The sequence below is a fragment of the Papaver somniferum genome, chromosome 7 (assembly GCF_003573695.1).
Source record: "Papaver somniferum cultivar HN1 chromosome 7, ASM357369v1, whole genome shotgun sequence".
NCBI lineage: Eukaryota > Viridiplantae > Streptophyta > Magnoliopsida > Ranunculales > Papaveraceae > Papaver > Papaver somniferum.
The window spans coordinates 190,726,886-190,749,844 of record NC_039364.1 but is presented as its reverse complement, the minus strand read 5'-3'; the positions used below and the strand labels follow the sequence as shown (position 1 = coordinate 190,749,844).

Here is a 22,959-nt window from a genome sequence, read left to right as displayed (position 1 = left end):
ATGTAGCGCAAATAAAAACACTCCACAGTCGGATGATGGACCCTCCGGTGATAATGGCAGTATCATTCGTGCATCTTTTCTGCCGCGGTAGGTTCTGTAGCCACGGGCGGCAAAGTTTCTTCTTTGTGGGACACCCATCGTTCTAGAAGTCCTATTATCTGCTCCCTGCTGCACGGCAGTGGTGGTGGAGGGTTTGATCTTCCTTCATCCGCTCTTCCCCCTCTTCTACCGGATTGTCCTCCTCGGTAGGGGCCGAAAGCGAAAGCTCCTCCCTTTCCTCTGTCACCTCCTTGGTCATTGGATGCAGTGTTAACAGAATGTAATTGCCAATTGTGTCCGCTTGTCCCCGAGTTCATAACATCCGCACAGTCTGATATCCGGTATGCAGCCTCTTCGACCTCCACAAAAGTTTGAAACGTGAAGTTCGTCAAGTTTAGCCGGAAGATTGCATCCATTCCTCGAATACAAATCTCCACCAAGCGCTCCTCCGGGATGTCCTCGTGACATTCAAGTGTGAAATCTTGGAAGCGGGTGACATATGTCCCAATTTCTTCTCCGACCCGCTGGGTGCACCTTCCCAAGTCTATTGTTGTGACTCTTCTTTGTGCGGAGTAAAACTTCTTCAGAAAAAGTTGTACCATGGCGGGCCACGAGCTGATACTTCCGGGTTTCAAGTTATCATACCAGGTAAAAGCGTTGTCCGTGAGTGACTTAGGGAACTCTCTCATGCAGAGGCTCTCATCCTGAGCGTACGCATTCATTGCTGATATAAAACGGCTCACATGTTCCCGTGCATTCCCATTTCCTCCATATGTCTTGAATTTTGGCGATGTGTAATCCTCGGGATATAAGTAATCAACGACTTTTGCAGAGTACGGGGGTTCCAGTGAATAGTAAGCATTGTGCTTCGTTACTCGATAATGGGCCTCTAGATACTTGGTGATCGCGTCTTCTGTCATGCCCGAAGTTGTGTTTTTTGTGCTGACTGTTTTAGTGGATGTCGCGCTCTGTTCCTTGCTCGCTTCAGAAGTACGCGCAACTCCTGTTTCCTTTTAATGGACGTGTCTAACTCCTCTTATATTTCGGACATATCCTGCTCGCTGGTCTCAGCTGAGGCTTTCTCTCTAGGCATTTCTCCTTTCTTCTGGAGCGCTCCCGCACCCTGGGATGCTCCTGCCCCTTGTACGATAGGTGTCATGACTACTACTTGGAAATGTATTTCTTCATCACTTTCCCCTTGTACATCTTCTACGATAACGCCATCCGTATCGGGTATTGCTCCATCCGCTGGTACTTCCTGACTCGCACCTGGGAATATCATGCTGGAAAAGCGGCTAAGAACCTCTCACTGTGGTCGCGATGTTAATGGGTAGAATGTGGGAAGGAGGAACTAGCCCTAATCACAGAAAGTACTCCCAAGGAGTGGATAGGTTTTAGGGAAGTAGTAGAGAATTAATGATAAGAGATGTACCTTCTTTCCCTTTTATAATATCCCTCTTATGGATAAGTGCCCATAAGATTGTCATATTACTAAATTTGCCATTTCCCTTTCCTTACGTTAATACCAAACCCTAAAGGGTCTCTCCCTCTAGGCCAAGGCCCAACTATCCATGTGTACACTTGGGTAAACTATGGATTCCCTATCTTAATGGGTTTGGTCTAGTTCCCAAGTCTCTTTATCCTAAAAGGGAACCCTTAATGGATTAAGGGGTTACCCATTCTATGATTGGTTATTTTCATGTATCAACAAGCACTTAAGGCTAGGTAGGTGCTTCACAAAACCTAGCAGTAAATGCCTATAATTGTTATCTAAAAAAGACCTCCAAACATCGGCTGGGTTTCCTAACCGTAATCGACGTTTCACATTTAGGAATTCAAACCGTAACGGTCTCTGGGTTTCTCAAAAAAAAAACAAAAAAAGCACATGATCTCGGTTAGAACTCTTGGCCATAATGCTGGCGATGATTAGGTAACCCACCCGTGTTACGTTTACGGTTGGGAAAGACCTAGCCGTGACTTTCTTTGATAAACTATTTTTTTTTTGAATCCTTGTTAGGGATAGATACTCAAGACGTGTGTCTGTGTCACGGTTAGGACTCCAAACCGTAAATCTAACATAAAGTAACAGCTCTTGTTTACGGCGTGGATTCCTAGCCGTAAATCTGACATACCTTAATACCTACAGGTTTATACTTGCTTATGACTTGGTCGATATATCGATTTCCTATCTGTAAATACTAGAATTTCCTTTCGTGCCAAATCCTATCGACTATTTTTTGAATTTTGACAAATTGATCTGTTAGAAGACTAATTTATAGAAGGTTCTAGTTGTTCAACCACCTATTTATACTTGAAATAACTCCACCTCCATATAACCACCCACTCCAAATCAAAGTCACACCTTCTACATCATTAATCTCCACCTTCACACCTTCAATTTGCAAAAAATTTGTACTATGGTATCCATAAGAGGGAGAAGAACGAAAGAAGAAAAAAAAGGTGGTTTAGTTAGTCAATCGCATTGGAGTAAGATTTTTGAAATTTTTTGTAGAGAAACAGGTAACACTAGTAACCGTGATGGAGTTAAATTGTATCTTCAATTATCAGACATACGCAAAAAAGTGGAAGTAGTTTTCAGAAAAGGAAGTTCATCAAAATCTTCTTTAAAATCAAAGAAAAATAAGAAAAACCAGTTTTGATTTTCAAAATAATAAAATTAGCATCCACTAACAGTGATTAGGTTAGTTAATCACCATAATTAACACTAATCAAATCGAGAATAAATTAAGTATTACAACAACAAAAAAGAAAAATACCAGGACTTTAAGGGTTATTCGAATTACTATTTCATGACCCGGCTTTCGACTTTAGTAAGCCCCAAAACCCAACCGATCTCGGCCCAAAATAAATCATTCGTTTTCGCGTGCGCTGATCAAGCGCATCCAGTTTTCGCAAAAGGTTTATAAATTATCAAAAAAGAATAAAAAAAGAGTGAAGGGTTTATCCATCTCCACCTTTTTTTTTTGGTTCTTCATATCACGGTATTGCTGTTATTGCCACTGAGGGAATGTCTATTGTGTCAAAGATCTGCTTAGATCTATTGATCCAATTCAGCTTTCAGCGTTGTAGCCTTAAACTTGCCAAATGATGGCTTTATACATTACATTACAGATAAACAGATAACACTGAAAGCATACATTACATTCTGCATATTGACGACAAAAGTGCATGACAGAGCTCCAGTGACCAGTATGATAAAAACAGATATCAACCTATATAACATGCTAATCCACACTGGAACGCAAAACACCAGATGGAAGGGTGACTTTCCATTCCACTCCAACAATAGATAAATTCACGTCAAGGTCACTATGGCCGAAAATTAGCATTTCATTAGACACCGCTACAAATAGATTCAATCTATGGATCCTACTTAGATTCGTCACTATGGCCGAAAATTAGCATTTCATTAGACACCTCTACAAATAACTACTATGTAGCTCAAATCTGTACTTAGGCAGGAAGTTGATTTTTTTTCCAAAACTTGAGCTGGTGTTCTCGCAGGCGGAAACGCTAAAGCAAGACGGTCCGAGAAAGAACTAGTAATGCAAAAAGAACACACATTAATGTTAATGTTCCAGCAGCTAATTTTACAAGGAACCAAGAATTGCTTGCACAAGAGAAATCCACGCTTTATACTCACAACTTAATTGCATACAAAACATACGAACACCGTATCCTTACCAATACTACACGTCTAAGTATTACTAAACTTGGTATGCTTAGAAACTTCCTAAACCCAATCATTTATGTCAAAGTAACAAAGCATGTATTGCAATCACATATGGCATAGATTTTCGAAGGACATGAGTTTGCAGAAGAAATACCATGAGCAAATAATTTTTTGGAAAATGTATGTGTACCTCAGACTGGAACTAAATGATAAACTGTCACACATTCATTCATATGGAGAAAAGGAGGCATCAACTAAAGTCATGCCTCTAAACAACTTGATTATATCCTCTGAAGATATGCACTATAGTAGGACTGTCGGATAGTTTCATATTGAAATTTCCAAACAAAAACAAGAAAATTAACAGCACACATATCATGACAGTGATAAGATATAGAATAGCTAAAGGATGACGTGTTCTTTATGATTATTAGTGCAACATAAGTACATAACTGATATGTATGATAATTGTTCTCCACATTCTGAATTGCTCTTGAAGTTTAAACAAAGGGTGATCAAGTAGAAAGCACAACGTATACTTAGAATAGCCCTGCAAATAACATTTTTGCCCTCTTATATCACAATGCAAAGAGACATTAAACAGATTACAGGAGGAGGTTGATGAAGAATGAACCAAATCTAAAGTCTGAATCTAAAACTTAGATATATGAGCAAGTATATGGCTGTAGCAACTCAATCCTGCAGGGATTAAGAACAAACTAGGAAGGAAAATACAAACACAGAATCATCAAATTTGTAAAGAACAACTAACCAAATAAAATTAGGCAATAGCAAGATAATGATATAAACCATCGATCCAAATCATTAAACCTTAGATTTTCATCCAAGAATATGTTCTCAACAAGCATTGCTACTGCAGTTTTAACCTCAAAACGAAATTACATTAAACAAAAATCTCTAATTAAGAAAGAAGACGAGCAAAATAGCAGTAAAATAAGAACTGGTTGGTAATATAAAAGCTCAAATTTAATCTTGAGGGATTTCAACAGTACCATCAGCAATCTCGTCCTGAAGATCCTTTGGGTTCTTTCCATCAACAGTACATCCAACAGAAACACATGTTCCAAGAATCTCCTTAACAGATCCAGTCAACTCCTTAGCCATAGATCTTGGCCTCATGATCTTAGCAATTTCAATAACATCATCAAGTGAAATATTACCACCGTGTTTGATATTCTTTACCTTCTTACGATCTCTTTCTGGTTCTTTAAGAGCTTTGATAACCAGAGCCGCGGCTGAAGGAACGACAGAAACCTTAGCTTGACGATTTTGAACTGTAAGTTTGACAGTAACCCTAAGACCCTTCCAGTCTTTAGCAGTTTCCTTAGCAATATCTTCTCCAATCTTCTTAGGAGAAAGACCTAATGGACCGATCTTTGGAGCGAGAGAACTTGCTGCACCAACTTCACCACCTGTTACACGAACGTAGACCTCTACGATCTGCGTGGGATCCATTTTTGGAGGCATGGTTGCAGCTGTGTTTTTTTTCTAGGGTTTTGGGGGCGCTGCTGCTGGATGAGGAAGAAAGCAAACAAGAGAGATGGATAGAGAAGCTCAAATGAGAAAACGAGGAGGCTATATAGTTTCATATTATTAGGGTTTTGGGTTTTGACTTCTAGCCGTCCATTACTCTTCATCCAACGGCAGTAAACATTGCTGACTTGGCATTGGTTTTTTCGCTCAAAACTCATATTACCACTGTATACGAGTCGACCCAGCAACAAATCCATAACAGATTTCTCTATCTTTCACTCAATTTCGTATTCAAATTCAAAATTGTTAGTGATTCGGTCAGTTCCGAGGTATGAATTCCTACTATGAAATGCGCAAGGTATGATGTTTTTCTTAATTAATTCTTAGGTTTCTTAATTTCATTTCATATAAGATTGGTCTTGATTTCAGTGAAGTATTCATGATTCGGTCTGAATTTGGAATTCTGATAGCCAGCGTAATCATGACTTGAACTGGAAAATTTGTTCATACCAATGAATTTTGTTTTATTGTGTTCTAATTTATCATGAAAATTCGTCTCATTGTTGAAGATTCTAGAGTTGATGTGGCGTTGTTGCACTATTTGTTTTGTTCCTTGTGTATTCTTTTTCTTCTTATGTCTGATCATGCTTGTAAGTTGATGTTTGAATTTTAATTAGCTGATTAAACATTTTCTGTTCCTTAATTACAACTTAGAAGTTGCTGATTGAAGTAATTTCGATCCTAACATGGATTTTGGACAACTTCATTGTTTTGGTCACAGGGCTAACTTCATTGATCCTTATAGTAATGTTGCTGTTTTGGCCGCTGGTTGATGTTTTGATCATATGCTTTTAATTGATGCTTGAAATTTCTATTTCCGCAGCTAGGTTTATATGCATGAACCAGAATGGGTTGCTGGTTCTCAATCTTGAATCATCAATCCATATGGTTTGGTTTTCGTTTGTGTAGGAGCTAGTAAAGATGAAGATATATGCAAGGAGGTCCATTTACATAAAGGAGATGTCTGTGAGGAGTCCTAAAGCTTGTGATTTGGACTTGAAGAAAAGAGAGCAGGCAGTAACACGCCAGCCAGTACCATGTCAAGAAGGGTAGTTCTCCGTCCTAGACCTCGCTGCGTTGTCAGGACACCGTACACTCTAGATAGCCTTGAAAGACTGCTGCACTTTGAGGGGGTAAGCAGTCTAGTTATTTTGTTCATAATTTAGTCATTCAGTCAATGAATATGTATTACCCCATGCTCAAATTTCTTTTATTGAGCTCTGAGAGGTAATTGGTTATGTTTTGGGGTTAGAGTCTAAAGAAGTATCATCATTCTCATTTTCTTGAATTTATGTTTGACTATCATCTGTTACAAAGATTGATTGTGTGCTCCACATTTCCTTCTTTGGAGTTCCACATATCCTCTTTTGTTGATTACTGTAATATATAGATGCTCTTTCTTTAGCTACATGCTTGTGAAATGTTATGGTTGCTTTTAGCTATTTCCAACGTTTGAGTAAGGTAGATATTTTTATATTGCCATGTTTGGCTGTTAAAAACATTCATGTGTGCTTCTGCAGTACGGTGGTTATGGTTTATCAGTTGTTCTACTAGATGTAGTCAAATTTCTAAAACGAGTTTCACTTCTGTGATTGATTGGATTTGGATAATATGTTGGTTATAAATCTCCTTTTGTGCAGTGTAGGTAGCTATTGGTCTTGCTTTTGGAGTGGAATATGTATTCTGGTTGGGGTTTATTTCAGTGACACGGTCATAGCGATTTTGCTGGCTCTTGAGCTACCTTGCTTGCTTCACTGTGAGATTCTCTTCAGAGTTAATATATTGCAGTTAAATTATTTCTCAGTAAGTACAGTCCATTGTATGTTTCTTTAAATTCTTCATAAAATGCCCACAACCAATTTCAGGCCATAACAATTATTTGCGCGGTTCTCAAACCTGTGTGAGTTTAACATTAGTTTCAGGTAATTAATTGTATTGAATAAATGTTTTAGAAATGTTCTAACGGAGTTAAATTCTTATGCTTCAGCTGGGACTGCTTTGACAACCAACAGAGCTTGCATCACTTCCGGTATGCTTCTTATATTTTGTGATCCTATCAGTTATTGTTTCAACTGTTTTGAGCCACTTAGCAGTTTAGTTATATTTAAGTTGTTGCATCTTAAATGAAAGAAGTTTCCCCAAGTGTATGGAATAATGTATAACAAATTTTTGGAACTATATCACATTGAATTGTTTGGACCCTTGCCTTTGTAGAGTGATCCTTTTGGAATGAAACCTAAATCTTTTAGAAGAATTTTAAGAGCATGTTATAGCAGTTTCTCATACCGCGAGATCGTTGAATGTTTCAATGATAAAGTACAGCACTTTCTGTATTTATTATGTGAATGCTAACTGATCCAGTTTTATGTTCACTTTCTAAGAGAAGTGACAGAAAAGTGGAGCCGAATATGGAACTGATGTATCACTTTGAATTCACTGTGAAGAGCCCATTTCTATTATACAATTTAGGGTTTGAACTTCAGATTCACCGTTTTTGTAGGTATATTCTCATTTTAAATTCACCATTTGTCCAAGATTATTCAAATACAAATCAAAAGATTTTCGTATGCCCACATCTAATTTTCATGCAGAGCTCCCATCTTTATTTTGTAGTAGATCTTGAATGGGTTATACCTACTGAGTAAATATGCCTGCAAGTTCCTTATCTCGTTGGTCATAACGACCCCTTTAAATATGACACGGTTAGAAAAAAAAGGTCGCTCGATATATAGAGTGCTAACATTCAAATGAATTGAATGGCTTACTGAACATGATTTGTAATCAAATTGATTAAAGAAGAAGATAAGATTGATTACAGGACTCTACTGAGTTGTCTACTGACTCTCATACACTTTCAGACTCGCTTATAACTCTCACGTGCACTCCACACACTCAGGACAGATAACTATCACTCCTTACTAGCACTCCAACACTCTATGCTATTACCCTCCCTCAATCTGAAGTGGCCTGTAAGAGACAACTTCAGATTGCACGCACAATTCACACACTTACCAGCACTCTAACACTCATATAGTAGACAGTTGATGCACGAGGAAGAATGAGCAAAGGTACAGGTGGTGCCGCAATAGGCAGAGCATGCTAGCTGTTGATGTTGATTTAGAGAGCCAAGCATAGAAGAAATAGAGAATACCAGATTGATGTAGTAGTTACAGTGAGTGTAGAAGAAGAGATAAGCTTTTCATTTGAACCATGTATTTAGCAACTCCAACTGATCTCCAAATGCTAAATATGACAGTATAATATTGCAGGCCATGATGACAGAAGATTGTTGGGGTACACAGGCTTGATGAAATGGAGAAAACCAGCAATAAGTACATTGAAGCTTCCTTTCACAATGACTTGAGTACGCAAAGATATTAAAGTACTCTCCACAATCATCTCTAATATACCAAAACTTGCATCACCTATAACCAAGGAAACATGCATTTTTGTACCTGATGTCAATGTTGCTGCATAACCTGAACATAAGAAATCTTCTTGAACATAGCTAGACAAAAAATACCACTGTTGTCATCATTTCTTATTAAAGAGAACCCTGCAAATACCAAGCCATTAATAACAGCTTACCACACACGACCAACCAGGAAACCAACATATGCTGTACACTCCAACATCAGGCATTGAAGTTTGCTGGGCCTTCTAGTTTACATCCAGCAAGTTTGCATCATACACCAATAGTAGTAATGGTTGATGCAGGTGTAAGAGTCGGCAAAAGAGAGACAGGGTCTGGCAAACGAAATCCAGTCAGCTGTAGGGAACTACAAGTAAAGCAGCATACCAACACATACTCTCATAACCTGACAACTGAAGTAGTAGAGACCTTGTGAATTTAAAAGGATGTGTTGATGCAGATTCATAAAGAAGCAACAGTGAACAACAAAACAAATAGTAGAATTAGGACCAAAGCGACTGCAAGCAGCCAACACCAACAGCAAACAACAACATGAAGACTTCTGTCTCGTTTAGAAGTACACCTGACTTGGCTCCGTAGGATACAATTGGATGCAACTCACAGGTCTACGCAACTGTAATTCTCTTGAAACAACATTATTCACAAGCAAAGAAATCTTGAAACCAACAAACATGGAAAACAGCAGAAAAGACATGATAACATGATAATGGAAAACGTGCCACATTCTCAATTGAAAGCCAGGGACGGACTCGGGATTTTACCTAGGATAGGGCTAATTTTCTATATCCAGGATGAAAGCGGCCGAAGGCCGACGAAAATTTTTAAACAATAAAAATAAAGAATATGTTGCTTAGACTTCTCTGTATATTAACTATGTACTGTCGTATGAGATAAAGATATTCGAGTGGTACCGTACAATCTTCAAACTTGTCACTGAATCAGTGGATTCAAACCTTCCATCAATAACATAGTAATGGTAGTGGGCTTGATAATAAACTTATTTTTCAAGTGGGCTGGTAAAGATAGCAAGGTTGCGCAGTGAAATAAAGAACGATTTTTTAGAGACCATGTTTTTTTTTGGACCATGGTTTTATTTTGGGTAAAGACATTAGAAGTAAATCTAGGTCACCCCTTATCTAGATATTTATATTAATACCTAAATTACCAATCTGATTAATTTTGGGTGATGATTAGTTAGTGTTAATAATAGTTAGTGTAATGATTAGTGAGATGATTAAGTTAAAGATAATTAATGAGATTAAAAATCAGATGGTTTTTTTTTAAAGAAGTAGAATTATTGAGAGAGTAAAGTTAGAGAAGATGAAGAAGGAAACATGAAAAACGATGGATTTTACCAACCACAACCGAAGGAAGGGTATTTGGGTACCCAGGTATGCTTCAAACTTAGATAATGTTGGTTGAATTGCTCCAAACTTTCAAAAAAAATGAAATTTTTTATGTTGATTTGGGCCAGTTCGGTTACCATATGTCAAGAACATGTAACCGAACACACCTGAAAGTGTAGTTCGGTTACGTTTTCCAAACACGCAGGTTATCGAACTCGCTCGTTAATGAAGGTTTTGGTCGTACGGTGTAATGTTCGGTTACCTAGGATAAATGGTAGGTAACCTAACTTTGAACTTAACAATTTATTTGGGTACATCTTGTGTGTTCGGTTAGTTCGCAAACTTCAACGCAACCAAGTTCCCAACCGAACTGCATGTTAAAAGTAACCTAGTGTTAGAAGTTCGGTTGGTTCGCAAACTTCAACATATTTTGCGAATCAACCGAACTGGGCTTATATATGCGTATATGCAATTAGGCGAACGTTCGGTTACTACGAAATTTATTTCTTGGCGAATTAGGTAGACTTCGGTTACGAAGTTTCAAAGCTAGAGTTCGGTTACAAAGAAAACTTAACATTTTTGCGAACGAACCGAACTTGTGGACTTCTCATTATTTTCGTAAACTAAAGTTCGGTGATATCCTTATTTTGCGAAGGAACCGAACTTATGGACTTGTGTTGTTCTAATACAAGGAGTTCGGTTAAACATACTTTCTTGTGAATCAACCGAACTCTGAGTTTGGTTAAGAAAAAATTAATTCATGATAACCGAACTTTTCTCTGAAAAAAAATCCTCCATTAAATCTCTCTGCAACTTCCATTTTCAACTCATTTTAATGATTACTTCTCATTTATTCAACCAAAAACGAATGATAAGTAATGAGTTTGTGAGAATATCTTTGTTAATGTTTTAAATTAAGCTATATATATATACATAGTGGTGGTGGTGGTTGGTGGTGGTGGTAATCGGAGGTGGTGGTGGTAATCGATGGTTGGTGGTGGTGATAATTGGAGGTGGCGGTGGTGGGCGGTGGTGGTGGTGGTAATCGGTGGTTGGTGGTGGTGGTGGTAATTGGCGATGGTGGGAGGTGGTGGTGGTTATATATATATATATATGATTATTGAGTTGGTTTTAAATTAAATTAGGTTAAGGGTAGGTTAGTCATTTCAATGCTTTAGGACACCCCTTATAACTATAGGGAAGGTGGCCTAATAAAACCATGGTCCCCTCAAAAAAACCATGGTCCCTAAAAAATCGTTCGAAATAAAATAGGCTAACTAGTTTATCTATTGGGCTAAGTGTAGGAATCAACCAAATATATGTAATAAATATTTTTTGGGCTAAATTCAGGGACGGGCTATAGCCCGGGTTTAGAGCTGCACATGAGCCGGTACAATCCGTTTTTCTATTGGAACCGGTACCTGTACCTGGAGTTGACCGGTTCCTCATTTTGAGAACCGGTACCTGTACCTGTATCTGGACTTGTACCTGTACCTGTAAGACCGGTCCGGTTCCAGTCCGGTACCGGTTTTTCACCTGAATTTTGAGACACACAGTAACAGCCAGACTAACATCAAACTCAACATATTAAAAATTGACAGTTCAAAGTTTAACATTACAACTTAAGTTCAAAATAAACAAAGGTTTAAAACAACATCACACACTTAAGTTCAAAGTTCAACATTACAAAATAGTACTAAAAACAATTTTTCCATAAGTCTGCGACACGAAATGAAATGCAATCATCTTGCAAAGCATCCAATATAACTGCAACATGCAACAAAAAAGAATGGGGGACTTCTCAAACAATGACACTGGCAGCACTGACATGGAGTTTACTTCAAGCTTTTAGCAGAGAATCTCATATGGCTGCAACAAGCAACAAAAAAGTACAATAAGAAAGTAAGTATCAAATTACTAATACAAGAAACTTGAAATGAAGCTTACCATAATTTACTATCAAATTCAGTTACCATAATTTCACAACTCACCCACAACTGCTCAACTAATTCTCAACACAGATAACACACACACACACTCTCTGCAACATCTCATTCAATAATATGGTCCTATACTCTGCAACTCTGCACTGCACTAGCAACAATTCAAATAATACATATCCACAGTGCAACATCACCACCAATTTCATGATTAGATGCCACCCATCACTACTAACAATTCAACTAAACTCAGCATTAAAACAATCTGCATCCACACCATCAACTTCTATAGTTCACCAACACAATTATCTTATTCAATTAACCACAATTCAATACCACTCTCTGTATATCAACACAACCCTAAATCACCACCAAACACAATTCCACTCTAAACCAAACTCAAATCATAACTTCATAAATTAGCATATATCATCAACAATGAATAATTCCAGTAATTTGATGGTAAACCCTAATTCCATCTCAAATCAAACCCTAATTCAATTTCAAATCAAACCCTAATTCAATATTAGATTCTTAGTAGTAAAAGAACAATCGTTAGTTCATTCCTAAATCGATTTCAAATCCTAGTATCAGTGTATCACACAATCCAAAATTTCAAACCTTATTCCTTAATCGATTTCAAATCCCATGAGAGTTAAAGTAACTTACAAATCGTAGATGGTGGATTTTCGACAAGGGCTAAAATCGTAAACTCATAATTATACGAAGCTCTGATCCAGCAATCAGACGTGAGCATTGAGACACGGGTCTCTCATCGAATTCTCAACGGAGAGTACTTTCTCTCAGAGTACATGTAGATATGTAGTCTCACGACTGGACAACGGCATATCTCATGAATACTGAACACTTTCAGTGATTATTTCTATATAGTATCACGAGATGGACGGCTCCTAGATAGCTTGCTCTGCTAGTATAGAGTGATAACGTCTTCAGGAACAAACAACGAGTTTACCCTGACTATATAAAGGATATGACTTACCGACAAGCTCATATCGGGATAATTAATGCTCCTAGACATCTTGCTCTGCTAGTATAGAGCCACAAAGTTAATTATTCTTAATTAAGATTAATTCTGCCGTGACATTAACTACTGAATTCCCAGAATAATCTATTATTGCTCCTATTCCATGGTCGAATCCACGACTGGTCCCATGGAATGGCAATAACAATTGCTCCGATTCTATGGTCGAATCCACGACTGGTCCCATAGAATGACAATAAACAATTGTTCTGATTCTATGATCGAATCCACGGCTTGATCTCATAGAATAGAAATAACTATATTATCTCATTACTCCGATTTCATGATCGAATCCACAACTGGTCTCAGAAATGGTAATAGATAAAACTTAATTACTTTGATTTTATGGTCGAATGTACGATCCCATGGAATGGTAATGCTCACTTTATTATTCTGAATTCGTAGTCGAATCCTCAGCTGATCCTATGAATTAATAATAAACATCTTATTACGTGAATTATTCTCCACTGAATTCCACAATTAGTAATAAATAATCAACAACCGGGCGTCTGAGCTACCTTCAAGTAAGCCCTGATTTATATATTGAAAGTGTATTCAACGACAATGCACTAACAGTCACCGCATGAACGAGTATTTCAAAATACAACGAAACGATGAACCTATGCAAAATAGGGAAGAAAATAATAAATAATTAAAAATATTGACCAAGGTGATGGGAGCACGGACACACGACCAACCGACCGTGTCGTGGTCAATCCCACGCCAGTTTTATATTTTTAATGCATTTTTTATTATTTTCCATGATTTGATGAAAATTCTCTCGTTTTATCAAATCTCCTTCGTCTCGAGGAAACTCCTCGGCTTCATGTTGTTTTCATAAACCCATGGAAATAATATAAAATTAAGGAAAAATAGTGTGGGGCGTGACCATTGGCCAACCGGCCATGCCTTGGTCCCATCCGGCCCCACACCTTATGGTTCCTCATTATTTTATTATTATTATTATTTCCCTGATTTCATGAAAATTCCTTCAAATCATGGTATTTTCAAAATACATAAAAAATAATAATATAAAATTAGGGAAACACGTGGGACCGGGCCCCATCCGGCCGGCCATGCCTCAGCTGGTCCCACACACCCATGTATTTTATTTTTATTATTATTATTTTGAGGATTTCCTTCATCCCATGAAACTCCTTGATTTCATGGTATTTCTCTCAAATTAGGAAAATCCCTTCAAATCATGGAAAAATACATTAAAAATACATAAAAATTAGGGGAACTCGTGGGACCGGGCCCTAGCCGGCCGGACGCGCCTCCACGGTCCCACACGCCCTTGTTTTTATTATTTTAATATTTTTTGCTTCCCTGAACTCTTGAAAACTCCTTCAATTCATGGAAACTCCCTAAATTCATCAAATTTCTCAAAATTCATGAATTTTTCATAAAGTCGTCAAAATATTATAAAAGGCACCACGGGACTGTGGCCACGACCGGCCGACCATTCCTTGGCCTCGGAGGTCCCACGCCTCCTTATTCAGTATTTTATAATTATTTTCCATCATCTCATGGTGTTTTCCTCAGTTTCGTCGAAACCCCAATTTTGGCATATTTTCTCGAATGGATGCTCAATTGCACGCCAAAAAATATCAAAATTCTCAGGACTAAGACGCGGACGCCTTGGGGACACGAGCATGCTATCTTGACCGACCAAGATTGGCTTTTTGGCTTACAGAAGCCGGTCCCATCAAGTTTCACAGTTTTGACCTAATTTGCACAATTGCATGTATTAGGTCCAAGACTCTTCCAAACACTTTGGATTTTCATGAAGTGATCATCAGGCGGTCACGTGACTACCCAGGGCCGGTTTCATGACCCCATGGTCGGTCCCTCACTCCGTCATAATTAATTAGGTTTTCTCACCTAGGCTCAGACGAGCATTTTCGAATAAATGATTAAACCAGTATTTCATCATTCTTTCACCAACAAATCGTCAACTCTTCAGGAGTTCTTTGTATTTTATCACGTGAGAATATGGACACTACATGGTTGATCCACGGTCCCATGTAGTCGCTCCCTCCTTCGTCCCATGGTTAAAATTCTGACGAACCATGAATTGATCATCAATTGATCAAATTAGGGTTTCTGAATCCAAGGATCATCATTCCAGATTCCAACCTTAATAATTTTACGACGACCTCATGGTCATTAATTTTATTAATTATGCCCGGTTCAACGACCAGTATTCTAATTAATATTTCGGTACGCTGCCAATAATCCATCAGATGAGCAACACATGCTCAGACGATCAAATATTCAACAATTCATCACATGAGCAACACTTGCTCAGATGATAAATATTTTCTCAAACCAAAGAATATTGGTTCAACAATCAATATTCAACGATCCATCGAATGAGCAATACTTGCTCGCTTCATCGTAAGAACTATACCTCTGTCTCATGACATGTTCAACTCATGAGTTTCAGAACATCATGTTCAACTCAGCAACTACATGGACTCATCGTCCCATCAAACCACGAAGTCATCAATTGACTAACATACCACGAGACGTCAATCGTGTCACTTTGGGGGATATCACTTACGGTTTTGGTCTGGCAGTCTACGGCACGTGTGTTCAAACACACGATGGAATGTGAGCAAGTCGTGCAATCAGTTGAAAGAATTCACGAGGTAGTGGGTGGAAAATCGACCAAGTCTCCACACGTTGAGCAACTGGTTTCAAACACGATCTTCACTTCCCCACTCCTTGATTCCATCAACTGTCACACTTCATGGGATCATGGTGTCTAAAATTCCAGCAATATAAATAAGTCTCTGAATCATGATTGAATCATCAGCATCAACAGTATCATCAATCTCACGTCTCATCGACAACACGAGATCATCAACTCATCAATTGAGCAACTACTCTCAATTGAGCAATTTCAATCATTCAGAGCTTATCATATTCAGAATTCATACACCCACAATCTTTGATTACCATTGATTCCACACATTTCCCAGCTTCCCTCCTACAGATCAACCCATCCTCTCTTGTGACCGAATTTACTCTGGAACGGTCATTGTCTTGATATAGGCCGGGGTACTACAGATTGATCTCTCGAATCTAAAGCACCCCCTTTGCAGCGGTGCATCTGTGTGAGGTTTAACATTTCGCTCGTTTCGAGGAGTCTCCTCCGTACGGTCGTCTCCTCAGTTCCTTAAAAACCAGCAAATCGTTTTTCGCCATCTAAACAAATCTAAGCAGAAGAATAAGAAGAATTACCTAGGAGATGCTGAAGAAGAAGAAGAACAAGTAACGAATCGATGATGGTGGTGATTCTGGTGAGCGACTACTGCAGTCTTCACTCTTCAGAGAAGAAAAAAAAGAAACTGAAATGGAAGTCGGTAGGAATTAGAGATATGTTATACCTAGGAGGGATAAGGACGGTCAGGATATAAGATTCCTAAAAAAATCTAAGGCTATGATTAACCGGGACATATGGGCCGGGACAGACCGGGACTCACCTCATAACCATTACATGTACCAGCCTACTCCGGGTCTCTACTTTCAGAACCGGTACATGTACCGGCAACTCCGGGTCCGGTACGGTACAAGTCCGGGTTTTTCGGTTCCTGACAGGTACAGGTAAATTGGACCGGGTCTTGTGCAGCCTTACCCGGGTTAGTCCCTTCATAAGCACGTCCCTGTTGAAACCAGACTCATCAAGAAGAACTTCAACTTGTATACCAGTACCACACCAATTTCAATCCCATAATAATATCTTCAGTTTCTTCATTAAACTCGCAAGCCAACTCACTCATGACCTCTCTAATGATGAGGACTGTACCAAAATCAACATCACTGGGATGAACTGAAAATAAGCAATTTAAGCACATGATTTGTGCAACAAACACTCACTTCGTACACACATCAATATACATCTGCAATTTAAGAAGACATTTTCTCCACTATCAAATGGAACAACATCAAGCTTTTACCTAACTATCAATTATAGTAGGAATAAGAACGCTCAGATTTAATAACTCCAGGTATCAGTACTAGTAGGACTTGATGAAAAAACTAGTTGAAATCAAACCTAGTTACGACGAAAATAACTTTTGAAGAAGGAATCGAATGTTGTTGAGATAGCGATGTAGAAACTGAACACATGAGATCAAATCTAAAGTAATCCAATGATTAAGTTGGAGAACCAGCAAAGACTCAAATATTAGTTGTTGAGGTTAAAGATTTCAGATTCAAACTACCAAACAGGAAATCCAAAACAACCAAGAGCTACAGTTCTAAAACTGAATTTTAGATCCAAAATACATGCTTAATCTTGTTTTAAGACGTTGCAGTGAAGCATCAGGATCAAATCCAACTCCTCAATAATTCCAGGAACAAATCTTCACTTCAAAGAAAATCGTACTGAATTTGAAGAATCGTTGTGTCCGAGAAGAAACATTGTCAACAATCCAACTAGGGTGCACAGTAAAGTAAATCGTACTTCAAATTGAGTAGGATTTTCTTTCATTGAGTACGGGTGTCTGGTCAATGATGATTTTCTTCAAATTGAGTATGATTTTCTTTCAATTTGGATCTAAAAATGATGATTCGTACTTCAAATTGAGTACGATTTTCTTTGAAGTAAGGTTATATTTGAGCCTTATAAGGAAATGAGAAACAAGTATCCACTCAACGAAGTTTCATTGTGTCATGGACCCCTTTTTTATCCAGCAACTACATATTGTATAATCCAACCAGGGTAATGCACCAACTTGGTTACATGTAACAACTTGTGACAATTGAATTCCTTATCAACGTGGAGGTAATGAAAGTTAAGAAGAAAAAGTACGAAGTGAAGTACCAAAAAGACGTTTCTAAAGGTGGGAATATGTTGGATGTTACGAAGCTGTCAACCTTAAGACAAAGCAAATGCACTACTGAAATGACGAGGGTACCCAAATACAGCACGTTTTTCGTATGAACCTATAAGTCTGATACCAAGTGTAATCGTCTATGGACAAAGTCGATACAATACAACAACTAGGTATTCAATTGATAATATTCACGGTTCAAAACCGATTTACTATAGGATCAATATCAAGTGATTAGGATTAACGTACAAGTGTATTTTACTTTTAATTATAATAAACCAATTATAATTGTGGAAAGTAAAAGTAAATGACACAACAAGATTTTGTTAACGAGGAAACCATAAATGCACAAAAACCCCGGGACCTAGTCCAGTTTTGAAAACTCTCATAATTAAGCCGCTACACAAAGTACAAAGTCAACTTCGTATAATTAAGACCAAGTAATCTACCCCTAGTTACTTAGTTCCCTCAGTATCCCTACGTCTACGACCTTTTGGTCACGCACGTGAATCTCAAGACAGAAATCACTATCTTGAGTTTCTTTACTGATGTAAAGTCTAAAACACTCAAATCCTTTTGATTGTCTTCCAAACAGTAAAGGAACAAAGATGTTTAGTAACCACTCTATTTAATCTTTAAGATAAAGATTTGTTGAGTACGACAAAGGATCTTCTGTATAAACAAGTAAACTTCCTTGTCTGGTTTAGATCAATCAAGATCCTTATTACGGAAGTAATTGGATATAGATTCGCAATCAATCTAAATAAATCTGAAAGAGAACTAAAAAGAGATATCGATCTAATCAACTAGATATCATAAGTATATCAAAGATAAGCAAGATCTATTTGGATCCCAGCCGATCAAGATGTGTGCACAAATCACGAGATATAAAAAACCAATAAGAAAAATCTTCTTGTTCTTCAAATATTCAATTGCCTTCTTATGTACCTGCACACCACAAACTTGAATCCACTTATGATCGATCACATACAGAATAGAGTCTGTTAACAATAGGTGATCACAAGTTGTCTTTAGTCTAACAACAATTCTAAGGATCCCGTCAATACTTTGATCTAGTCTGAGTGACCCTTATGTCAGAAAAGAAGGCTCTCAAGAATAATCAAACTAGGTGAAATCAAAGGTTCAACAACCGTTAGTCAATCAAATCAATAATCGAAAACTAAAATAACAATGCAATCATCTAGTTTCCCACCAACGGTACTCGTAGAGCTTCTTGATCCCACAAAAGTCTTTATACGAGCGGTTGTAAGAGATTTTGCCTAATTGGGGTATATTCCTCTCCGGATAGACGACTCCACCAGAAACAACACGAATGAAGTTTGCCTGGCTCTTATGATAGTTTGCAAGAAATACAAACTGAACTATTTATAGACCAAGGTTGTTTGGGCAACAAGGAAATTCCAAACCCGAAAATATTCTCAAGATATATAATAAGTACCTAATTTTGGTTTTCCTATTTCCAATTAATACCGAACCTGTAATTCCGAAATCTCTCATTAGAAAATATTTAGTATTAGTTTAGCACTTAACTAATATAACTCTCCAAGAGATATGTTTTTATTTGCTGGAAAATCAAAAACATATAATCGAAAATCTTAATTAAAAGATTCTCAATATTTCGGATTGGGATCACCTTGAGTATCTAGGAATATCTTTGGATAATAAAAGATAAGATTTGTATTCATGTCCAAATTATGTCGACCTCTATATTTTTCCTATTTAGCAAACCTTAATTCCAAACTCACACAAAACCGTAAAGTAATATGTGAATATGAAGGATCGGTTTTTCTCTTGGGACCGGTTCTACCATGACTCCTAACATAGGTTAAGATCGGTTCTACCAAGTCTCTAAATATAGGTAGGGATCTGTTCTACCATGGATTCCAGCAATAGATAGGATCGGTTCTACCAAGTATCCCAATATAGGTAAGGATCGGTTCTGCCATGACTCTCAAAAATAGCTAGGACCGGTTATACCAAGTATCCCAAAATAGGTAAGGATCGGTTTTACCAAGGCTCTCGGCACAAGTCAAGATCGATCCTGCCACATACCCCAAACTAGGTAAAGATCGTTTCTATCGTAGCTCTCAACATAAGTCAAGATCGGTTCTACCAAAGTTATTACCTAGGTTCGAATTGGTCATCCAATAGATCTTCAATGAAAACCGGACCAAAACGCCTATTGATTCTTCCCCTTAGACTATGCTTTGCTCTTTCGTTAGATATAAATCACTTGTTTACTCCATATATTCCTTCCCCTTTTTGTCACAAAAAAATGACAAAGAAACGAATATACATAAGAGCAAACCGAAAGTATCTTATAAATCCATAAGACTTGTACAGCCTATAAGAGTTAAGCACGAAGGTTTCATATACCATTTTAGATAACTGATATTATACCGTAAGTACCTAAGTAATCTTTGATTTAGTATGTTATCAAGGAACAATTGCTCGAAGCAGTTTTCCCTTAGTCTGATTGATCAACTGAGATAACTTAGTTACAAATCGAACCGATTATGTATGTATAATCGCTTTATTCGATAAGACTCAAAAGAGATTAAAATTAACTTAATTTCTCTTATCAGCTTCTAATTATTCATAGAATAACTTAGACCTTCTTTTAGATAAGCAAAAAAAACTAGGTTAGTTAACTAGTTTTTCTCATCAAGGAATCGACTAGACTTGAATAATCGAATCCTAAATTTCGACAAGCCTGAACTAAGATCAGAACTAATTTAGTTAGTCTTATCAGGAATCAAAGAGACTAAAACAAATGATCCCTATTCCGTTAAGAAAAAACAATTGGTACCGATCAATAAAGAATATACCAATTCAATAAGTCAAAAATAGAATTGACAAAGTTTTTCTAACCGGAACAATTGAACCACAATAATTAATCCATACAACATAAAGGAAAAATATTAATTGCACCATATTTCGTTAAGCAAAAGCAAAGTATAGGGAATTAAATCAAGTTTTTCTTAACAGGATAAATGATTAACTGACTCAAAAATCGTATCTTATGTTTCGACATGACAAACTAAGATCAGAATTAAATTAGTTTTCATATCAGAAAAGATTAAAATCATAATTCTTCCCTTAGTTTCCATACAACCACTCTCCGCACAAAGATTTATCATTAAGCACCAGTTCAATAAGAATTCTCCCCCTGTAAGTTGTTATTCCCCTGCAAAATAAAAAGAGCAACAACAAAAACAAACTTCACCACAGAAAGGTTGAAACCGGTTTTAGCTATTACATGGCAATAGTAAAAGCCTAAACCGAAACTCATATGTTATGCTAAATACACAACTTATGTAACATAAATTGATAATAACATCAATGTGACTTTCACACATGAGTTTATCAGTATCTATTCATGATCCTTTGATAAAGCCTACCCAAAAAGGCTAGAACTTAATCACGTTAAATCAATAAGTCACAAAAATCATAAGAGATCACCATAATATGAGACCGGAAATTATGGTTAGTGAAATCCGAAATAACATCTCATAATCCGAAAGCAAAGAATAAAGATATTCATTCGCACATGCCATGCAATCGAAACAACCATCAAAAAGAATGATACAAAGGATTTAAATAAAAAGAATAATCATTCATATGATTGATATTTTTTTAATAGACTTTACACAAATATCGAAACAAATCAACAATTAATTAGTTTATTCTTATAAGAACTGAATCTTATATATCTTTGTAAGCAACTTAGTCCTTCATATCTTCATTACTTAATGAAGGTGGATTATTCCCAATCTTGAGCGTGTGAATTTCCTGAAGAAGTTAGCCTTGTTGCTTGAGAAGAATCTCTTGCAATTGAGATATTTTCGTGAAAGACTCTGCAAAACTCTGTTTTCGATTGAACACAAAATTGTCAATATTTTAATACACTGATATTTGTTCAGTATATTTTCTCTTTCCTTTTTGCTAAGCCAATCCCTCTTTTTGATATTTTCTTCGGTTTCATAGCATCAAGTGATGGTGCAGACTTATTGAAAAAGTATCTTTTAAATCAAGCACCTTCGCAACAGAAGATATCGGATCCTGATTTATAGTTCTGACAAGGAATGACCAAAGAACCAGTTGAATCCTTTATAGATCCCGAAAAAGATATTTCAGAGATATCACACTTCTGAAAATACAATATTCATCAAATAAGAATATATTTCAAGATATATTTTCAATTCCTAGATTTTATTCTCATAATCTACGCAATATGTACCTTGTTTTTGCTTCCTCACACACGATTGGCACACTAATGTGAGGATGCCACCTGTTAGAGCATTGCTCAGTCGAACTTACAAGTGTTCTATCTCAAGTTTGTTGTCAAGTTTAGTTGTCAAAACTATATCTTGATTTCTAGTCTACATTTCGTCAAGTCTCGGATTAGGATAAAAGTGTGTATTTGAGATTTGGATATCACTGCGTTCTACCGTTTGAAGGCGAAGATCAACAGGAACTCTGGAGAAATTCTTCAACAAAGGTAAGTGAAGACTGAACCGCCTATTTCTCAAGTTTTCACCTTTCTATCTATAACTAAGTTAGACAGTACATGCATAACAGAAATTTTGAGTCAAGTTTATCTTGAATATCGTTCTTGAAATATGCTAAGCTTAAGAATATTTGTCCATACTTGATGAATTTGGTTAAGAACAATTTATTGTTTATGACCTAATTATGATTCAAGATTTAATCAATTAAAAATAGCATGGAACAGTGATATGTGTCATTGATGTTATTCGGGAATGTTTCATATTGATTATTAGAGAGATATAGAACTGTTGTAAATCTGGATACATGAGAATATGCATACCAGTTCACATACTGGGAGAACTGTTATAAGTCCAGAACCGCAGTACATGTACCCAATACACGTACCGGTGTAGCTATAGTTCGGAAGCGACTTTTTGGAGAGCATACCCGATATCCATAACATAAGAAGTATGTGAACTTGTGAACAAGGAAAAGAACGCATTCCTAGTATGCAAACCGAAAAAGATATGTTGGTTTCAAAACCGGAAAGGGACA

At 37.1% G+C, this 22,959-nt stretch overlaps 1 protein-coding gene and 1 long non-coding RNA gene across 4 annotated transcripts; one reads left to right on the top strand and one right to left on the bottom strand.

The window, feature by feature from the left end:
• Positions 1 to 4,517: 4,517 nt before the first annotated feature.
• On the bottom strand, positions 4,518 to 5,301 carry LOC113299249 (60S ribosomal protein L12-3-like). Its single transcript, XM_026548238.1, has one exon. The coding sequence runs from the start codon at positions 5,219 to 5,221 to the stop codon at positions 4,721 to 4,723; it is 501 nt and encodes a 166-aa protein (XP_026404023.1). The 5' UTR covers positions 5,222 to 5,301; the 3' UTR covers positions 4,518 to 4,720.
• A 180-nt stretch (positions 5,302 to 5,481) lies between these two features.
• On the top strand, positions 5,482 to 9,629 carry LOC113299248. 3 transcript variants are annotated; one of them, XR_003334751.1, is made up of 4 exons: positions 5,482 to 6,420; positions 6,933 to 7,043; positions 7,275 to 7,316; positions 8,557 to 9,629. It is a non-coding gene; the product is annotated as an uncharacterized LOC113299248 (long non-coding RNA). The 3 variants fall into 3 exon arrangements; XR_003334750.1 differs by having other exon boundaries at positions 6,928 to 7,043; XR_003334752.1 differs by lacking the exon at positions 8,557 to 9,629 and having other exon boundaries at positions 5,482 to 5,585; positions 6,111 to 6,420; positions 6,933 to 7,630.
• Positions 9,630 to 22,959: the final 13,330 nt, after the last annotated feature.